The 21,110-nt window shown below is 38.8% G+C and overlaps 1 protein-coding gene across 2 annotated transcripts; it reads left to right on the top strand.

Moving 5' to 3' along the window:
* Positions 1 to 1,374: 1,374 nt before the first annotated feature.
* On the top strand, positions 1,375 to 20,005 carry slc12a8 (solute carrier family 12 member 8). 2 transcript variants are annotated; one of them, XM_085434301.1, is made up of 14 exons: positions 1,375 to 1,437; positions 1,783 to 1,923; positions 2,037 to 2,183; positions 4,038 to 4,229; positions 4,362 to 4,593; positions 10,067 to 10,180; positions 10,375 to 10,462; positions 12,249 to 12,336; positions 13,330 to 13,476; positions 15,234 to 15,894; positions 15,991 to 16,088; positions 16,186 to 16,303; positions 18,088 to 18,148; positions 18,425 to 20,005. In XM_085434301.1, the coding sequence occupies exons 2-14, from the start codon at positions 1,789 to 1,791 to the stop codon at positions 18,591 to 18,593; spliced, it is 2,250 nt and encodes a 749-aa protein (XP_085290427.1). In that variant the 5' UTR covers positions 1,375 to 1,437; positions 1,783 to 1,788; the 3' UTR covers positions 18,594 to 20,005. The 2 variants fall into 2 exon arrangements, with proteins under 2 accessions (XP_085290427.1, XP_085290426.1); XM_085434300.1 differs by having other exon boundaries at positions 18,422 to 20,005.
* The last annotated feature ends 1,105 nt before the right edge of the window (positions 20,006 to 21,110 follow it).

Below are 21,110 nucleotides of genomic sequence, written 5' to 3'. Positions count from 1 at the left end.
CACATCACCTAATATGCTTAATTGGTAGTAGGCTCTCGAGCCTATACAGCTTGGAGTAAGACAACATGCATGAAGAGGATGATGTGGACAAAATACTCATTTGCCTAATAATTCTGCACTCCCTGTATTTGATATGAAACATACGTCAGAGACATTATCCTAAACTGGACTAACAAAGGACCATGAGTACAACATGAAACGTACATTACATAGCGTAATGCTAAAGTTCATTGATCATTTTAATCATAAACTTGTTGTTGAAATATTTTTACTAAACATGCAAACATCTGCTGATGAAAATGTGTTGATTTATTGGTCTGTTATGAAGCTATTGCTATTTCTAATGTGTTTTATCACTTTCTGATGTTTTATTAATTAAACAATACATGTATTGTTGTGTTATCTGTAGCTATAGTATTTATATATATATTTATTTATAGTATAGCAAATATATTTAATTATTACTGTTTAAAACACTAATATGTGACATGTATTAGTAGTGATGTTGTGCTGAGGGTTAAAATGCCTTTTTGTCTTTTGGTAACTACAAAATGACAATAAACCATTAATATATGTCTATGCTGTGCTCGTATTTATTTTTACCCTACTCAAATTCAATTTATGATGCATTTTATTTTGAAAGATTTAAAATGTTTTTTTAAAGAACCACTCAAAAAAGGTTCTTTAAAATGGTTCTTTTAAAGAACCATTTGAAGGACCTTTTTAAAAATGGTTCTTTAAAGAACCATTTTTAAAAAGGTTCTTTGAAAAACCATTAAAGGTGCCCCAAAGAACCATTTCTTGATGGTTCTTTGGGGCACCTTTAAAGGTTCTTCAATGAACCACTGAAAGAAATGGTTCTTCAAAGAACCATTGTTTGAAAGGTTCTTTGTGGCACCAAAAAAGGTTCTTCTATGGCATCAGTCTAAAGAACCACTTTTGGTTCCAGTTGGCACCTTTATTTTTCTGAGTGTGCTGTGATATTTCAATTTCTCAGTAGTTTCTGAACGGAAATGTATTAGACTAGTAAGTAAGAAGGAAATCCAGTTTTATCGGATGTTTTAATTGGGATATTATACATGTTTTATCCTCTTATTCCTTTTTCTAGTTTTAAGTCTACACTTTACGATATTTGCCGAGGAAAAATCATATACATGATAGTACATCATTATGTAAAATATGTTTGGGGGTATTTTCTGTTTTGGGGTGGGTTTTTTGTCTTCTCGGGGGATTACTTCTTATAAAATACACGTTTAAGACAGAAATGTTCTAAAATATAAATTAGAATATTTGACAAATCTGTCACAAACGTGTTTAAATTAAAAAATATATTGTTATTTAAAACAAACTGTATTGACTTTTTTTCCCCCAGATGTGAAATCCTGGACTTTAAACCTCTAAAACTTTTTTTTTATTCAGGAGTGCCGGGAATTAACTGTAAGTTGGAAAATGTGTAAATTTCAAAACTCATAGATAACATTGTAATGATATTTTAGCTTTAAAAATGCGGATGGGTTAACCATTATTGAAACTGATTTTTGGTTCTTACCAATATTGTTATTTTAGGGCACAGACCTTACATTGGGTGGTGATGTAATACATTTGTTAAGCACTGTACCTCTAGCATCCAGTAACTCACTAAGACCATTATTTTGGTACACTATATGTCTTTTAGAGTGAATCTAGTAGTATGTGATCAAAAAAGTTTTTCAATATTAAAATGCAGATTTTATTTTGTTGTTTTACATCCAGCCTGTAAATATAAACACTGTAACTCTCCAGGCTGCAATGGAAACCCTGCCAGCCGGTTGGACGGTGTACACCTGTGAGCAGGAAAGAGCTGAGACAGGCCTGTTGAAGGGAGAATCTGACGATACTAAAGAAAACACACATATTCAAGATCTGTTCCATGAAGATGCAAAGGCAAGATGTTCAGTGTGTCAGCTCAAATGAAACAATTTGTAGGATCATTGCAGGCTGTTGTTAAAGTGACTTCAGATAAGCCAGTGCTGCTACGGTTGTATTTCTGTGTTTAGGGTTTTCAGCAGTCTAATCAGCCATGGTGGAGGATCAAAGTATTTGTGTGGGAGCCGGTGCTTTTTGGCACCTGGGATGGAGTCTTCACCACCTGCATGATCAACATCTTTGGTGTGGTTCTGTTCCTGCGTACTGGCTACCTGGTGGTTAGTAAACAGACTATCTTTCACTTTGTGTATTGTAGGTAATAGAACAGCTAATCCACTTTAAACTCTCCCCACGCTAATAAGATGCTAAAAGGCTGAATTCTGTTAAATGCAACTGCCATAATGGGGCTTTAAATATGAGTCTAATAACCGTGCATGGTGGATACACTGCAGTGGAAAAGGATTTTTCACTTCTTGATTTCTTATTTTTGCGTATTTGTCATGTTTAAATATTTCAGCTCAGACAAAATACCTGAGTGAAAATAAATGCAGTTCTTAAGGGTTTTTTTTTTCTCATGGCCCTTTGTGATAAAGTAATTTCCCCTGAACCTAATAACTGGTTGTGCCATCCTTGGTAGTAAGAACTGCAATCAAGCATTTGTGATAACTGGCAATAAGTCTTTGGCATCACTACGGAGGAATTGTTGTCTCAACCTTCTTTTCAGAATTGTTTTAATTCAGCTGCCCTGAATGTTTTTAAGCATGACCGGACATGCTAAAGCATGAATCACACTACCACCACTATGTTTGACTGTTGGTATGAGGTTGTTTTTATGAAATGCTGTGTTAGTTTGACATCAGATGTAACAAGACTCAAGCCTTCCAAAGAGTTCTGCTTTTGTCTTATCAGTCCGCAGAATATTTTTCCATCAAGATTTTTTCTGGCAAACATGAGACGAGCCTTTGTGGTTTTATTGCTCGGCTGTGGTTGGAACTCTTCATGGATGCCATTTTTTGTCCAGTTTTTTTCTTATTGACCTTAAGGCAAGTGAGGCAGTTCTTTAAATGTTGTTCTGGGTTCTTTTGTGACCTCCTGGATGAGTCATCGATGCTCTCTTAGACTAATTGTGGTCAGCTGGCCCCTCCTGACACGGTATACCACTGATCCAAATATCCAAATTATCTGTCTTTGTGGATAATTGCTTTGACCGTGGTTCCACTGGAGTCCCAAATTCACTCCATAAGACTTACAGATGTCAGTGACTTGGTTTCTCATCCGTTCTTGAGTTTCTTTAGATTATGCCAAAGATTATGCCATAATGCTCCAGTTACCACTGTCTATTATTACAATTTATCTGATTATGTGAAACATTTAAGTGTGACAAATATGCAAAACACAGACATCTAGGAAGAGGGTAAATACTTTTCACAGCACTGTAGTAGCAGACTAAAGAATCAAAAATAAATCACTAATCACCAAATTTTATTTTGTATGTTTTCATTTTTATACTTCATAATGGCTTAGCTTCATGTTTGGCTTTCTGCTTTCAGCTCATCCACATTTTTTAGCACAGTTTTTAGCTTCACATATAGTTAAGTATGTGTCATCATGACAATTGATCCAGAACACTGTAATAGCCATGTGTCATCACAGGACACAGCTACAAAGAGACCCAGTGATTGTAATTGCTACATCCGTTTGGCCTTAGCTTGACAGCTAAAATATAGTTTGCTGTGTGGAAAACAGGGTTTCTCTTTCAGAGAGAGACGCATCTTATCAGAAATGTCTGAGCAAATAAAATAAAAAAGTGCTGGTCCACCACACCTGTATAGCATCTGCATGTCTCTTTTTTTCTATTAGATAGAACACTGTAAACAAATACAAGGAGGAGAAAAGAGGAGTGATTAAAAAAATGCGAGAGAATGGAGAAAAAGGTGAAGATAGGATTATTTAAATGAACTGAATACAAAGCACTAAACAGAGCAGGATGTCATGTGCAGAAGATGTGTACAATACAGGTGGTATATTGGCCCAAATATATCCAGTTCACAACTGCAGATGCATATTGTGGTGTAGTTTGTGCAGTGATCACTCTGTACTTTGGATCTTTGCTGTTTCCTAACATTATCCAGGGGAACACAGGAGTGCTGCTTGGGATGGTTCTCGTCTCCATGGTTGTGTTGGTTGCTTTAGTGACAGTTATGTCAGGAATCGGAGTGTCTGAACACTGTGGTGTTGGGAGTGGAGGAATCTACTCCATGATCTCTACCATCCTAGGGGGAAGGGTCGGGGGCACTGTTGGCCTCCTTTATGTGTTTGGGCAGGTGAGTGAATTTGAACACCGCTAAAATTGTTTGTTTGTAATATTTTATCCCTTAAGAAAATCATGGAATGCACAAACTGAATTTCCTTCCTTCTATCTCGTGTCACTATTAATGCTCTCTACCACTCTGCAGTGCGTCGCTGGGGCGATGTACATCACGGGGTTCTCCGAGTCAGTGGCAGAACTGCTGGGTCTTCAGACTCAGTGGGCGGTGCGCTGCATGTCAGCAGCAGTGCTGCTAGGTCTGCTTGGAATCAACTTGGCTGGTGTCAAGTGGATTGTCAGACTTCAGCTGCTCCTCCTGGCTGTTCTGGCCATCTCTACCCTGGACTTTGTCATTGGCACATTCACACACCTTGACCCAGGTAACGACCATCACTATGATCACAATGAAAACGAGAAACAAAAAAAAAATCAACAATCGGTTACTGTATCAAAGACGAGAGACAGTCACAGTTATAGTTACATTTTTTCATGCATTAGGAAGATTTGTGGGGAAATTAGGAGGCTAGGATGGCTGCTGGTCAGAAGTAGTTGTAGTAGAGTCTTTAAACAGCAAACAATACTTAAAAGCCATGTTGGATTTTTACAGAAATTAAGAGTCAAATAATAAACACCTACTATATATTATTTGATACATACAATTTTTTGTGAGTTTTTGAGACTCACACATCATCAGTGTCATTTTTCCCCCACCCTGAAAAACACCTAAATAAATTGCACAATACATTTTTAAGCAATTTGAAAAAATGCCAGATGCAAGAAATACGATGCAGACTAAAATTCATGTGTGGAAATTAAAATTTAATTAATTATTTTTAAAGAACTTTGTTAAATAGCTCAATAAATTCAGAATCTTCTGGCAATTATGTGATGATTCAGGCTTTAAAGATTTAAAAAGCATTAGTACACAAAACATCTAGAGCTGAAGCTGCCTTTGACTCTTTGAGTGTTTGAGTACCAGACCTCTAGTAGAATATAAAGAGAAGCCTGGCTCATGTTGCAGGGAACACTAGTGTTTCCAGTTATAAATACCAATACTTTATTATGCTGTATTTGTTTTTTTTATATCTCATTCTCCATAACTCACTATTAAATTTTCGGGTGGGGGGGGGGGCTTCCAAAGAGGCAGTGTGATGGAAGGAGTGTGGGGACCTGTTGTGACCTGTTTTAGTCAGTAGGTGTAGCTGCAGTATCACTTATTTTACTTATTTTACAGACATTCCTCTGTCCATTAACCTGTTTATTTCTTTCACACTTTAGCGATTAGTTAATGTGTATTGTTATGTTGTATTTTGAGATTTTAAGTTTGAAAATTATTTTATTTTTTTTTTAATTTTATTATTATTGTGAGTATTTTTTTTGGGTGCGGTGGAGGGGGTCTTTTTTTGTTGACCTCCAGGAAGTCCTTCCCTACATTTCCTGTTCTCACTGATTATCAACTTCCTGCCGAGTAGGAAGAAAAAAGTGTTCCAGGAGTCAAATCAGTCTTTGAACAACACATTTCACACAAGACCCAAGAGTTCTCACACACATGATAAAACATTCATACATTTTTTTTTAAAACGGAGAGATTACCTTACCTGTCTTGTTAGTTTTTGTTGGATTTAGCTCGACTACTTCAGGTGAAATTAAAACCAGACTGCCTACTGCTCTACACCTCCCAATTCCCAGTCTTGTTTAAAGCACACTTGGTAGAGACCAGTTTTCAGCCCTTAAGATCTGTACAACCAGCCATAATGACCACTCCAGATTTTTCCAATTAAGAACAGCTCTGTGTGTGTTTTGGTGACCTAATGGTTGGCAGAGGACCAGCAGGTCTCCATGCTAGCTGAAACGGCCCAGATTAACATGAACTCACTGAACACTGAGACACATCCTGGAGGAAAGGAGCCACCGCCAAAAGCATGTGGTCATAGTTTGATAACATGTCCCCAATTTTCACACGCCATTGTGTAGCTCTATCACAGCTTAGGCATGTCTGGTTAACCACATATTCCATCAAAATGTCACTTTCTATGGACATGATTGCTAATATGTTTGGCAGATATTGCCTTTGTAAACACTGCAATCAGTATTTTCCACCTCTGTCATGATCAGAAAGGCAAAGTTTAGAGTTCACAGATTGTCAATCAGCAGAAAATTATCAGAGTTGGTTTTAATTCTAATGTTTTGCCCCTGTAATGTTTCACTAACTTTTATCCCTAGCAACAAAAATCACAGATATCGGGTGCTGGCTTTGACCATCCCATGTTAATTGTTAGTAATCATTAAGATGAATTTAGGAGTGTTTCTATCTATTTAAGTATCTATGTATATGAACTCTTGACTTACAAACCTGGTTTTCCCATTCACTAAAATGTCAAAGAAGTGGATTGCAGCAAGTCCTTTTTGCAGCACTGTAAGAGTTGGAGTTAAAATTAAAGTGTTGCATAACTGCAGCATGTAACATAGTCCTGAATAGTTCACAAGTCTGTAAGCACAGTAAATTATTCTGACAGTAATGCCGCCCATGTATTGTCTCTGCAACCAAACAGTTTAACCACAAACCCTTCTGATTGTGGTGCATCGTTGAATTACGCTCTGACACGCCTCACCCTGTCCTTATACTTGAAGTCTATTCCCCACAGAAAAGGAAGCCATAATGTGCTCCTTGGGTCTGGGGTTTAGGGTGTTAACCAGACTCACCCACATTTTTGGAAAATGACAAAGAGAGAGAGCCGGAACTGAGATCTGAAGCCTGCTGCTACTCCAGAGACCACCACATCATCTCTCCCTGTGATTCTTACTATAATATATAGTTCTCGATCATCCCAGCAGGACCTGCTCCACCTCTGTAAACTCACAGCCTATGCAACATGCACGGCAATTTATGTAAGTTAGTGTGGGAGTGTAAGAGGTCATTCAGACTGAGGGAGAGGCCTCAGATGTTCATGTAATCTAACTACACATTCAGAGGCATGGTCAACTCAGAAATGAGCCCCACTCTGCCTGTAAACTTGCTCGATACAGAATAAGTAAACTGGAATGAAGACATTCTTGCCTTAGCTCGAGCTGGAAACATAGTAAATAGGCTTATAAAGCTCTACATCTCTACAAAATGCTATGGATCAAATTGAAGACGTGTCAGGACAAGTCTTCTAGCTGTGTATTAAAAAGGATCATCAGCCTAGTGGGAGTTACCTTCTGATTCAGTATTATATATTGGATTCTTTGATGAATAAATATTTGGGGTAATAATGGTTGCTTGCACGCTGCAAACTTCATAAAGAAGGCCCCACATAAAGCAAGCAATTGTCAGTTAATTATGGTAATTAGATGACTTTACTTATTTGGAAACTGGGAAAGCTCCGGGGTATAATATTATATATTGTGGACATCTATGGTCAAAGTTTCCTTCATACACATTTTAATATTACTTTTACAATACTATGCAAAAGTCTTGAGTCACCTCTTATGGATAAATAGGTGGATGGTCTTGAGAAATAGTTCTCCAGGTTTTCTAAAGGACTTTTAGAGTTGTTCTTCAGAGATTTCATTGCTTTTTCACTCATATTTAGTCCAGTCCTTGTGCCTGACCATTTTCAGAAGAATGATTTAACACGGACCTTGTAGGAAATGGTTTCAGTGGAAGGGCAGCTGTCAAGAAGTCATTTTTTTTTAAGGAAAAGAAATGGGGAAGAAAGGCTAAAGTATGCAAAATTGCACAAGAACTGGATTTATGTGTGAAACCTGAATCCAAATGTGAAATCTTTGGTTGAAATCATTATGGGCATGTTTAGAGGAGGTCAGGAGAGATGAACAACAGTGAGTGTCTACAGCCATCTGTAAAACACAGAGGAGGCTCTGTCATAGTTTGGGTCTTTATTTCAGGTAGTGGTGTTGAGGATCTTGTAGATACATAATTAACGAATGCAGAAAAGTACCATCAGATTTTTAATCCACCTTGTTTAAAGCTTCTGCTTGGCAACTTCATTTTTCAACTTGGCAGTGATGTCAAACACACTGCCAATACAACCAAAGTAATACACAATGGCTTAAACGGGGTCTCTGGATCTTGTGTGAAGTCTTATGATGCTGTAGTTTTTAAAATGAGGTGTAGTTTGCAACAGGGCCCAACACAAATCTTTGCCAGCCTATCATTGTTATTATTCCTAGAGAAAATGAGGGGGACAATTTGCAGTGAATGTAGTACATATAAGGATTTTATATTAAAGTGTAATGAATATGTGAATGCTCCAAAATAAGTACTTGGAGGGCTTAGCCGTGAGAGCTGGCAGAGTTGAGCCCACTTGGATGTTGGACTATGATGTTGTAATATGGGTGGGGTGCTCTTGATGCAGTTTGACACTGGCTGCCCTGGGTTTGTTAGATCATGATTGTTTGGATAGAGGGCGATCCTAGTGGGTCACAAAGTGAACGGGAGTTTTTTTTAGCTTTTTTGACCTCATTAAACGCATATGCTAGAGATCATACAAAGCTGGAACAGAGAGTGTATCCAGGCCTTTTCTTTTGGCCTTTTGTAAAACAAAAGGAAAAAAATGAGCATTCTTTTCTCTCTCTCTCTCTCTCTCTCTCTCTCTCTCTCTCTCTCTCTCTCTCTCTCTCTCTCTCTCTCTCTCTCTCTCTCTCTCTCTATGTGTCTCTCCCTTTCTCGCTCTTTCCTCCCGCTCTCTGTCTCCCTCTCTTGCTCACTTTCATTCTTTCTCCCAAACTTGGAAGCTGCTGAGCTTCTGAAAAGGGTGGTAACTTCCTTTTGGATAAACATGTCATTAATCTGAGAGAACACATTCTTTCCCATCACAAGATAACCAAGTGGGAAATGTCCGGTTTTGTAACATAGGCGGGTCCTTCAGACTGCGTAGTTTAAATGGCCGCCTTCACACATTCAGCAAACTGACTTGACCTAGAGCCATCCCGGCATGTCTTTAGTCTGTAGATTTGAAAGGTGTCACCGGTTGTTGTTGCCATTTATTTTGACTGAAATAGTCTTTGCAGCATTTATTTACTTGGTGTTATATTGCTGACTATGATGCAGATGTTGTTGAGTTATGGAGGGCTCTAATGACTATGCAAATGTAATGCTGTACTGTTCAAACACCTGGTATATAGTGCTCTATGTTTTTCCTTTCTGTATGCTGTGATTTCTTATACAGTTGATCTAATTTTCTGCACAAAGCGTAGCTTAAAAAGTCAGGAAAAGGCCAAATATGGTGACTGCTTATTAATCTAAGAACACATTATTAATCAATTTGTGAGAGTGATATGTTTTAAAATCATAAGGTAACTGCTGGCCCTATGTAGCAGCTACAAACATTTTAAGATTGGACTAGACTGCAACATTTGTTGGGTTGTATTAATAGGAAGTGAGAAATAGAAACTCATTATTATAATTGTTCCTTAAACATGTTAAAGAAGCAAATGTTTCTTCTTCTTTATTTTTAAACCAGTTTATTCCCTTATGCACTAGAGAAATAACCATCATTATTCCAGGTGGAGCTGCTATGTGTCCCTTCATGAACTGATTTCAAACAGATGAATGTTACATAAGATAGAAAGTTAAGTATTCTTGTTATGAGTCATTTACAGCCTGGGATTGTGTGTTTGTTGCCTAAAATATTGATACATAAGTAAAAGCCTAACAGAGAGCTGACTTTTCATGTCTAAAGAAAGACCTGAAACTAATTTTCATACCTCTAGCTAATGGAGTTTGCATAGTTTCTTCCTCCTTCATCATCATTTAATGTTCACAACTGTTTACTCAGTGAAGAAATGCTGGTAATTCTCACATGCCTTTCTGTATTGATGTGCTTTATGTGAGTTTGTCTCCACTTTCAGAGCACGGTTTCATTGGTTATTCAGCTGGGCTGCTCAGTAGCAACACTATGCCAGATTATACCACTGGGGAAAACTTCTTTACAGTATTTGGGGTTTTCTTCCCTGCTGCTACAGGTGAGTAGATCCTCAACAACTTCTTTTAGATTTCTGTATTTCACACAAAAAGAAAATCCCAGAATAGGAAAAGCATGCAAACATTCAAATCCTGCTTATCATTCTTTGCTTCATATGCAATGTAAAAATGAAGTTTGCGTTGACAAGCACCTTGTGTACATTTTGTGGTTTGCCCATCTTTGTGTGTGTTGTAGGGGTTATGGCAGGCTTCAACATGAGCTCAGACCTTCAGCGACCTGAGCACAACATCCCCGTGGGAACACTAGCAGCTGTCTTCACCTCGTACGACAACCCCCCAAATCCACTAAAACATACACATATCTATACAGTGCTGTCAAACAGTATTTACCCTCTGCACAAGTTCTTGTTTTTTCCATATCTATCAAATTCACATTTAAATGTTTCAGATCATCAAACAAAGTTTAACATTAGGCAAAAATAGCCTGAGTAAATATACATGCAGTTCAATCCTACCTGCCCTGTGTGAAAAAGTAATTTCCCAATAAACCCAGTAGTTGGTTGTGTCATCCTTAGTTGCAATAACTGCAATCAAGCATTTGTGATAACTGGCAGAACTTGCAGAACTGCTGTGATTCAACAACATTGGAGGGTTTTTGGGGTACAAATGGATTGTATAAGGTTATGTCAAAGCATTTCAATTGGATATAAGTCAAAACTTTGGGTAGACCTCTCCACAACTTTCATTTTTGTCTTGTGAGACATTAAGAAGGTGGACTTGCTGGTGTGTTTTGGATCATTGTCCTGCTGCCTAACACAAGTGTGTGTGCGCTTTAGTGCACGAACTGACGAACTGATGGCCGGACATTCTCCTTCAGGATTTTCTGGTAGAGAGCACAATTCATAGAGTGATGAACTACAGAAGCCATCGAGGTCCTGAAACAACAAAGCAGCCCCAAACCATCACACTACCACCACCGTGTTTGGCTGTTGTTCATGGGAAAGGCGACTCAAACCTTCCAAAATATTATACTTTTGTTTTCATCACTCCACAGAAAATTTTCTCCAAAGTCTTGGAGATCATGATTTTTGGCAAATGTGAGACAAGCCTTTGTGTTCTATTTGGCCAGCAGTGGTGTTCTTATTGTTGAATCATAAACACTGACCATGACTAGGCGAGTGAGGCCTGAAGTTTTTTAGATGTTGTTCTGGGTTGTTTTATGACCACCTGGATGAGTCGTTGATGAGATCTCAGAGTAATTGTAGTAAGTCCGCCTCTTCTGGGAAGATGCACCACTGTTCTCAGTTTTCTGCAGTTGTGGATAACGGCTCTCTCTGTGGTTCACCGGAGAACCACAGACAGTCTTAGAAAATGACTTTGAAACTCTTTCTGGATGAACAGATGTCGCCGACTTCGTTTCTCATTTGTTCTTGAGTTTCTTTAGCTCGTGGCATGATGTGCTGCTTTTTGAGATCTTTTAATCTAATTCATTTTGCCTATTGAATTTGATCTCAACTTTCCAAAAAATGTGGTTAATCACAGGTAATTCTTGATTTAAGAGGGGGGACAATTATTTTTGCACACACAGCCAGGTAGGTTTGGCTTGCTTTTTCTTCTTAATAAATAAAATCATCATTTAAAAACTGCAATTTGTATTTACTTTGATTATCTTTTTCTAATATTAAAACTTGTTTGATGATCTGAAACACTGAGATTTGATAAATGTGAAAAAGCAACAACTCAGGAAGGGGTGAGAAATACTCTTTAGTGGCACTGTATACTTACATACAAAAACAATGGAAAAATTTACACACCACAGTACGCAATACTTAAACTAGATTAACTATGACTACAGTGATTGTACATTAAGAAATAGAAAGTACAGGAAAACCCTTTGATAGATTCGGTGGATTGATCTTTCAGAAAGGTTTAATCCTATAAGTTTAGATTTTACTCTTGTGGTTTTCTCAGTACACTGAGTGGGTTTTTCTTTTCCATTCACTGGAAAACAAAAGTAACCCGCTCTAAAAACACATCGCTATCAGACATTCACTTGTTGTGACTCAATAGTTGTTAGTAATTCTGCGCTGTACTTTTGGTGACCCACAGGTGGTTCCTGTATCTGGTCTTTGTCTTTCTCCTGGGGGCCATCTGCACCAGAGAAGCTCTACGCTGTGACTTCTTGATAGCTGAAAAGGTAAACTCCTCTCTGTGTTTCCATTCGGCTTTGTGAGGGGGGGCCTTCCAACAAAAGGGGAGAGGTAAGGGGACTTCCCATGGTGTCTCACTATGTTAGTGGTGTGGTTAGTTTGTGTTCTGACTATATAATACTGCATAGCAACATTATATTCATATTATATTCAAATGTGGAAATAATTATCAATTTTAGACTTAGAAGTGGGGATTTTTGGGAGGGGGGGTGGCAGCAATAATTTTCAAAAGTTGGGGGAGGATTACCACTGTGTCATCTAGTCTATCAACCATAAGTGTTTCAGAACTGGGAGGACCACTTGCTATAGTGCTAAAAGATTTAGTCTTATTTTTGCTTAATGTAGAAAATGTGCAGCTTAATATTTCAGGTTTTTCAGGATAGGAATATGTTGGGCATGCAGATCCCCCCGTTTAGCACCTCTTTTTCCACAGAGCCATGCCACCGTCACATGTGCAGTTGGTGGTTTGGCATTGTCTGACCAAAAAAAGCAAAGTCTTCTCTTGCCTTCCCTGTTGCAATAACATGTGTTTCGCCAAAGCCTCCACTATACAGCTTTAATAGGCCTTTGATGCCTTGTGCACTGTGCACTTCTAACAAATCGGTCATATACAGTGTTTTGTTTTGAGGACAGGGAATGAGAAATCAATGCATAAATTGTCTTCAGAAAGTGTTGCCCAGCTCCAAACAAATAAACTGATCATTTGTCTCTTGGTGTAGCAAACATTCAGCATAGCATTACTGCAAAATGGTAAAAATCTCAAATTCATTATAAAATGATCGCACATGAGTTAGACGTTTTAATAAAATACGACCATTAGATGTTGCTTTGACCAAGTCCTTGACTTGCCCATCAGTGGTGATTTCTCATTGTTTTTATAAGGGGCTGGCTGTAGCGGAACTGGATTGGGCGTAACTGTTGTGAGCTCTCATCCCCACCCATCCTTTTTCACCCTCTGTTTGTTTTCCTTCTTCCTCCAGGTCTCCTTGGTGGGTTTCCTCTTTCTGCTGGGCCTCTACATCTCCTCCCTGGCTTCCTGCATGGGCGGCCTGTATGGAGCACCCAGGATCCTTCAGTGCATCGCCCAGGAGAGGGTCATTCCCTGTCTGGCCTTTTTGGGAAGAGGGGTGGGTGGATAGAGCCATGAAGGGAGGAATGTGTGAACTGAAAACTATTAGCTAGAGTGTTTTTGATGTCAATTGATATTACTGAGGTGTATTCATCAGCTACTAAATTCCCTTACATGCAGAATAACGTCCAATACTATGACATCTAAAACTGATGCTTGCCTTACTTGGAATGAAAAAGGATTCACCAAAAAGACTCATCATTAAAGGATGATTTATGAGTCTAAGGATTGGTTTTCAGTGTCAGTGTGCATATCGTGGGGGAGGATGAACTTGAGAGTAGCTTGAAGTCACCATAACTAGTCAAAGATTAATTTCAGGGTGCTAGTTGATTAAAACAGATATCTGCAGACTGAATTAAAATGAGGGCATCATCATTCTGTATATCTTCACACCACATGTAGACACAAAATGACTGTGAATAAGTTTGACACAGTGAAATTCCCCTAGAACTGAACTATAACAAATTGCATTTTGACTGCAGTACTCTGTAACTGCATGCTTACTGTATTATTCTGTGAATCAAATACAAGTTGTATAGAGTAATTGGGATTGAAGTTGGTTTCTCTGATTGCCCAAAGTAACACACACATACATTGTAAATGAATAAGTGTGCTAAGTCTGGCTCTAAAGGGGGCTGTGGTGTATGGATTCAGAAGGACACGGTCACAGGTCTGCCTAATTATAGAGCAAGCACTCCACAGAAGTGAGTGGACTGACTTTATTGCATCAAAGAGTTACGACACATTGCTGCAAAACACATGCACACATAGTCACGTTAACAACCTGACCTCTTCCACCCCAGTTTTCCTCAGACTTCTCTGGATGGCAGCAGTATCTGACCTCTCTCAGCAGGCTGGAATGAGGCCCTAGACATCTTGGCCCAAATCAAAGCCCCAGAACAAACGCAGGAAGGGAGACGGGCAGGGCCCTGCTCCGCTGTATGCTCTGGAGGCCCTCCAGCACACAGCAGTGCTCCTTAAACAGTGAGATAGGACCTGGGAAATAAAAGCAAACTAGTTAACAAACCACATGTTAAAGCCATTTTTCCATTTTGAGAAAAGCAATTATTGTTGGGGGCATTGTTTTATTCCATTCATTTAATTGTGAATGCTGAACACTATTTAAGTTGTAAACACAAACGTATTCTTTATTTATGCAGTGTGTGTTTGATTTAATTAAATGTAATGTAGGCATACTCATGGAAAAATAGCACCAGAACCTTTCTAAAAGTCGAAATAGCTTTCTCATGGGCGTCACAGCTATCTCATGTCTGACTGGCCAGAAGAAGTCCAGATGAAGTCATAGGAAGATTTTGTGTAATGGATTTTTTTTTATTTACTCAATACGACCCACTTTTTTCAAGCTATAAAGCTTACATTTGTCAGCAACATGAATAAGTAATCATCTGATTGTTACTTGTTGGTAAATCAAACACTGAACATGAACTTTTGAAAACTCAGTGGACAACAGCAGGAAAAGATCACTCATCGGTGTTTTATTTAACTCAGATTCAGCTTTATGTTCGTTTTCATTGTGTCTCTGTTCCTCTGGATTGGTGTTTTCCCCCCTTTGCTCAAAACTAACATCGATTTTACTTGGCAAAGGGTTAGCTGTGGCAAATGTACAAAATCCCAGGAAGAATAAGACATTTTTCTTTGTCACACAAATTGTGTTGAGTTAGAGGCACACAATACGTGCATTTGGTACATTGTAACAGGAATCGCTAATATCGTGTGACCTTTTCTCCCTGACAGAAAGGCCCAAACAAGACCCCGGTGGCGGCTATCTTTCTGACGAGCCTGGTGACAATGGCCTTCATTTTCATCGGCCAAGTCAACGTACTGGCGCCCATCGTCACCATCAACTTCATGCTCACCTACAGCTTTGTCGACTACTCCTACTTCAGCGTGGCCATGACCTCCCACCTTCAGAATAAAGATAAGAGGGACACCGCCATAGTGGGCAAAAGAAACCAGCGCAGGTCCACCAGGCACAGCAGCACGTCACTGATTCAAGCCAATCTTCCAAACTATGGCAGTGATGGCGGGAGTCCGCAGAGTAAAGGCACTCTGCTGGAGTTCACTAGGGACATGGACCAGATATTTCCACCTGTTTCAAATGTGGACTCTGCAGCTGAGAAGACCTCCTGCATGCAAGACATGTACAACACATCCAAGAACAGAAAGGCTACTGCTAAGCAGAAGCTAATGGACAGCTTTGGTTTGGACTCGAACTCCAGTGTTTCCTCAGAAGAGAAAGAAGAGGGGACAAGTTCTGCTTCACTAGCAGAGGAAGACCAGGGGCCGGGTGGAGGAGGAGAGCTCAAGGCTGGAGAGGAGCCTCAAATCACGGGCTATAAAGATATTGGTCACGTTGAGCAGGATTTGCCTGCTGAGACTCACAATTACAGCACAGGTGATCAGATTTACCTATCAAACATTAGAATAGATTAAGGTATATACTGTATCATAGAAGCTACCTACCTGTTTGACCCTTTCTTAAATCTTTCAGGCACTGGAGATAAAGCAGAACACCAAAGCTTTGAAATCCAACCCAAGCACAATTCCTTCTATGCAAAGTTGTGTAACCGCTGGATCGCTCTCATTGGGGTATGACAGACATTTGCTGTACAATATTTTGATTTTGTTCTCATGGCTTTCTTGATAGTTTTGGAATAATGTGAACGTATCCTTTGTTTTCTTTCAGGCATTGAGCTCCATATTGATTATGTTTGTTATTCAATGGGTTTATGCCTTAACAAACATAATATTTGCCTTGCTGCTCTTCTTCTACATCGGGAAAACAAGTCCTGGACTACCAAGAGGTGATTTCCACATGTTTATTTTCTTTTTAGAAGAACTAAGTGGATTCAGGATAAATTCATCTCCACTTAATATTTGTACTTGATCTTGAAACTTCAGAGATTAAAGTGCTTTTTTGAGCGCTTCATAGACTAAAATTATAAATGATTGTATTATTAAAAAATAAACATGAATACAAGCATAATGAGTCGTATGAGGAAAACAAAGCACAAAAAGAACAAAAGACACCAAAGTGGGGAAAAAAGGATTTAATCTTGATACCTAATGGCAGTTAGGGTGACAATGCTAGCGTGTAGACATTTGTGTGTTCCTCCAGGGACATACTTCCCTAGACTATCACTGACCCACCATCCAACCCCTCAGGCTAAATGATGCTACAGGCAAACATAATGTTCTCCACAACTTCTCCAGAGTCTTTCACGTCTGTCACATGTGTTCAGGCAGAATTTGCTCGATTGGTGGTTCTGCCAATTCTGGTATTCTATGGCAATTGCTAATTGGTCTCCAGAGTGCCAGACACTGAACACAGGGTACACTAGATGATGTCGACCCCTTAGGCCACCCTCATAAAGTCTCTTTCTGATTGTTTGGTCAGAAACATTCACAATACTGGCCTGCTGGAGGTAATTTTGTAGGGCTCTGGCAGTGCTCATCTTGGTCCTCCTTGCACAAAAAAATACATGCGTCCTACTGATTGGTTAAGGATCTTTTCCAGCCCTGTTCAGCTCTCCTATAGTAACTGCCTGTCTTCTGAAATCTCCTTCATGCTCTTGAGACTGTGCTGGGAAACAGTGGACTGGACAATCTCTCCAGGTATCACCTCATGCTGTCAGTGGTGACAAATTCAAAACGTGGAAAAAAAACCCTCCTTTTAATTTCATTAACACCAAAGCAGCTGAAACTGGTTAACAACACCCTCTGCTACTTAACTGACCTGATCAATATCCCAGACGTTTAGCAGACTTGATGCTATACTCAGATTAAAAAGTGTTCCTTTAATTTTTTTTTGAGCAGTGTACATACTGGAAGAATAGTAAGAATAGCTGATTTAAAGGGAACCAAATAACTTTTCCTGTATCTTGAGTTGTTTAATAAGGCCTTTGAAATATTTTTTAAAAATATTTTAAAGCTGTAGTCTTATTTAAATACTTATGTCACTCTTTAAAGGAAGTGAAGCACTGAAATAATTTCCATTCATCATTTATCTAAAGTAAAAGCAATCTATAAGTAATGTGTTACAAAACTGAACTTGCTGATCCTGTATTTATTTAATTATTTTGGGGGGGATTGTGTGTCCTTCGATCGTTGACTTTTATTTCATTATGTGCAACCAAATCCTTCCTAAACTGCAATCTCACATTTACTGATTTAGATTTGGTTACCATACCATATGTCGTTACGTGACCCAGTAGCATAGTCGGCTGGGAGGTTCACTTGCAGCCTCTTTGCCTGGCAGCTGTTGTGGCTTAGGATTTCTTGAATAGCTGGATGTGACACCCTACATCTGTGCAATAAACTCACCACATCAGTACGTGCCTCAGCCGTCTGACTCATGACATTTTTGAACACAAGCGTCAAACAAGTGTCAGACATTTGTTCCACAAATGGAGATGTTGCCAATGGCACAGCGCAGTTACTACCTCCTGTGTAGTGGCAGAGCTTCAGATACTCACAGCAGAAAAAGGTGTAAAATTTTAGCAACATTGAATGCAAAATTATTACAGCAGAAAATTATGTATTTCTTCCTGGTAGAAACGTAACGGTCTGGATTTTGATTAATTTGCAGGAATTGCAGCTCAGTTCAGCTTTTTCACGTGGTTCAAATCAACACTGAGTAGCATTTGCAGGTATTTATGATTTTATTTATGCACTGAAAAATCTTGCATCATTGATGTCTATTAAATAATGAAGAAGCCAATTTGAGTTTTATATGTGAGTTTAATTTGCTAAGAGTTATTTCTATGGCTGAACCATAATCCGACAGTGCTTTTATTATAAAATTGCAATGAAATCGAAAACCTCATAAGTTTTAAACTGTAAATGGTGTTGATTTCAGTTTTTGATTATTTTCTACATCGTTACGCCTGAAATTAATTTTTCTGTGTATTCTTCTCTTTCAGTAGAAAAGCATCACCCCGGGATGAGATCGTAGTGACGCCCTCTTTGTCTGGGACTCTGGGGCTGAAAACCAAGCAGCTGACGGAGGAAAATGCTGACTTTGCCTCTCGTCACCGCTGTCATCAATCGTCGTTCATCAGGGCCGACAATATGGTCCAACCACCATTTCACTGACCGAATTAAACACTGCCTCAGTTATGCGTCGCAGCTGACAGCCTGAATACCACATTTTCTGCCTCAAACGGTGTCTCATGTTGCACTACGGGCAGAATACTGCTCACATGTTAAGAATCTCAGTGGCTCGAATTGTTTTCCTGTGGTGGTTCAAGGAAATCAAAGCTTTGCACAAAGGTTATGTGGAAGAATAAGATACATCAGAGAAAGGCGATAGCTAAAATGTGCAGGTTTTCATGCAAACAGACAAATGCAGAGATTTATTATTTCCTCTTAATATAAACTTCAACTTTAACTCTTTCATTTTCAACTGGGTTTTTTTTTTGTTTGTTTTTTTTTGCCGTTCCATTACTCTAAAATGGCCTTTTAAAATGCAAAACTTTTAAAACATAGTGTATAGTTTATAGATGACAAATACTTTATCTTATATATGGGACTTTTTTTTGTCACAGCTGTTGAAATAATAATAATAGCAATAATGAAAAGCTAATCTCTGCCCCAATAACCTGTCCAGTTAGTGGTCCAGAGGTTGGTGAGGATGATTGATAATCCACAATCACTTTATTCAGTATGTTGCTGTCACAAACTCTGGTGCTGCTAACCCAGCAGAGCACAGCAAAGTACTTTACACTCACTACAGCTCATTGATAGAATATCTCTATCATTTTGCTGCATACACAGAACAAGGAGCTGTGTGGGCTGTAAAACTGCAAAAGTCTTCTATAAATGCCGATCTATTTCCAATCAAACCTAAAGCTAATTTCAGCTGCTCCCTTCTCATAAGGGATTGCCATAGTGATTAGCTCCATGTGTTTTTATTTGACAGTTTTACGCTGGATGCTCTTCCTGCCAGGATCTTGATCGGCCTTAGTAACCCATGCCACGAAGCTCTCGGTGGACAGTTTTTGTGCTGATGTTAAGAAGTTTGGAGCTCTGCAGTCACTGAGTCTGTAAGGCGTCGGCGACTTTCATGCCCTTCACACCTCAGAACGCAGTAACCCTGCTCTTACCTTGCATGGTCTACCACTATGTGCCTGAATTGTTTTAGCTCCTAAATGCTTTTGCTTTGCAATAATAATATTGAGACATTTTACAAAGTACTTGTTGTGATAGTGATATCTATTACGCTACCATACTCAAATTCAGAGAGCTCTTTACAATCAGTTTTTTTGAAAAAAATGTTTTTAAAGGTAGACTGCATGGATAGGTGCTTGGTGTTATACACCTGTGACAATGGGACTAAAAATACTTGAATTCCAAGTCTGTATAATGTGTTCATAGCAAGTATCAAATAATGAGGGGTTTTTTCCCATGTGTGTAAAGCACTTTAACAGCTCTCCTGGTTAAAAAAAGAAAGAAACAAAAACCTTTGAAGACACTATATGGTGTGAATTAAATGCATGCTAAATGTTTTTGGGGTGTGTTTTTTTTCAGTTACAAGTATGATCTGGAAGTATCACAAAGTTCAAGAGTCAGTGTTTGAGCAAAGCTGTGAAAACCACTTCCTCTTATCCTGTTTCTGTGAAAGCAACGGCCCGCCAGCAGGCACACAAGCCTGTAAACCTACTGATTACTTATTTTCTTATCACTGGGCTGAGCTGTAGAAGGGTTGGTGTGCTTTGTGCCTTTGCAGTGACTAAGAAGAAACCCTGTGCGGTTGGAAAAGTTAGTGACTTTCAGTTGATGCACAATGGCTTGAAATGTGAGCAGTGGGAATTAAATACACGATGGAGACAGGACTAAACTCTACTCACTTTTGGACCTACAGGATGTTTGGGCTTTGTGTCATGCAGGAATGAGAATAGAGCATAATGTCTGCAGAAGATAAAAAAATAATAATAATATTGTGGTTTGGTGAAAGTGCATTAAATTACAATCTTTCATTTGTTTGCTTGCTTTGTTTGCACCAACCACCAAAGTCACTGAAGCAAAAGTTCCAACAATGTGTGTTGCACAGCACTGGTTTGAGAGGCTGATTATGTTTACAATCAGTTATGTGTCAAGACAAATTTATGCATGTTTCTCTCTTTTTTTTTTTTGTTGCTTAATAGCCTAAAAATGAACAAATGAACTGCAGAATAGTACATATTAATTACAGTTTCCCTTGGAATAAAATGTGCTATAAATAATGTTTGTCACCTAAAGAGTTATCTGTTATTCTACCCATAAAACGAACTCCAATTCCCCCAGATGTTCCTCTGATCCCAACCAGAGCACATGAACGTCTGCCCGGTAGTTCAGTCTGGCTCTACCTAAAATAGAAATATTTAATGTCTGGAAAAGTGGAATGTGCTGTGGATATGTATATACAAGCTCATTCTAAAGCTTGACAATGACTACAAACATACAGTCTGAGTCACAAAAGAGTAACTAAGCAGTAAACATGAAGACCAAGGATTCTTGCAGCAGATGGACTGACCTACTGAGAGAATTCCACGTGATTTTTTTCACTTTTTTAAAACCTGCTGTGACGTGATTGCACTAACAGAAAACTGGAAAGCCAACATATGAGGGTTT

Source organism: Copadichromis virginalis, linkage group LG16, assembly GCF_057382275.1.
Source record: "Copadichromis virginalis isolate Kocher_CV1m ecotype Utaka linkage group LG16, C_Virginalis_male_GT1.1, whole genome shotgun sequence".
Taxonomy (NCBI): domain Eukaryota; kingdom Metazoa; phylum Chordata; class Actinopteri; order Cichliformes; family Cichlidae; genus Copadichromis; species Copadichromis virginalis.
Note: the sequence above shows the minus strand (reverse complement) of the source record. Positions and strands in the feature narration are given on the sequence as shown.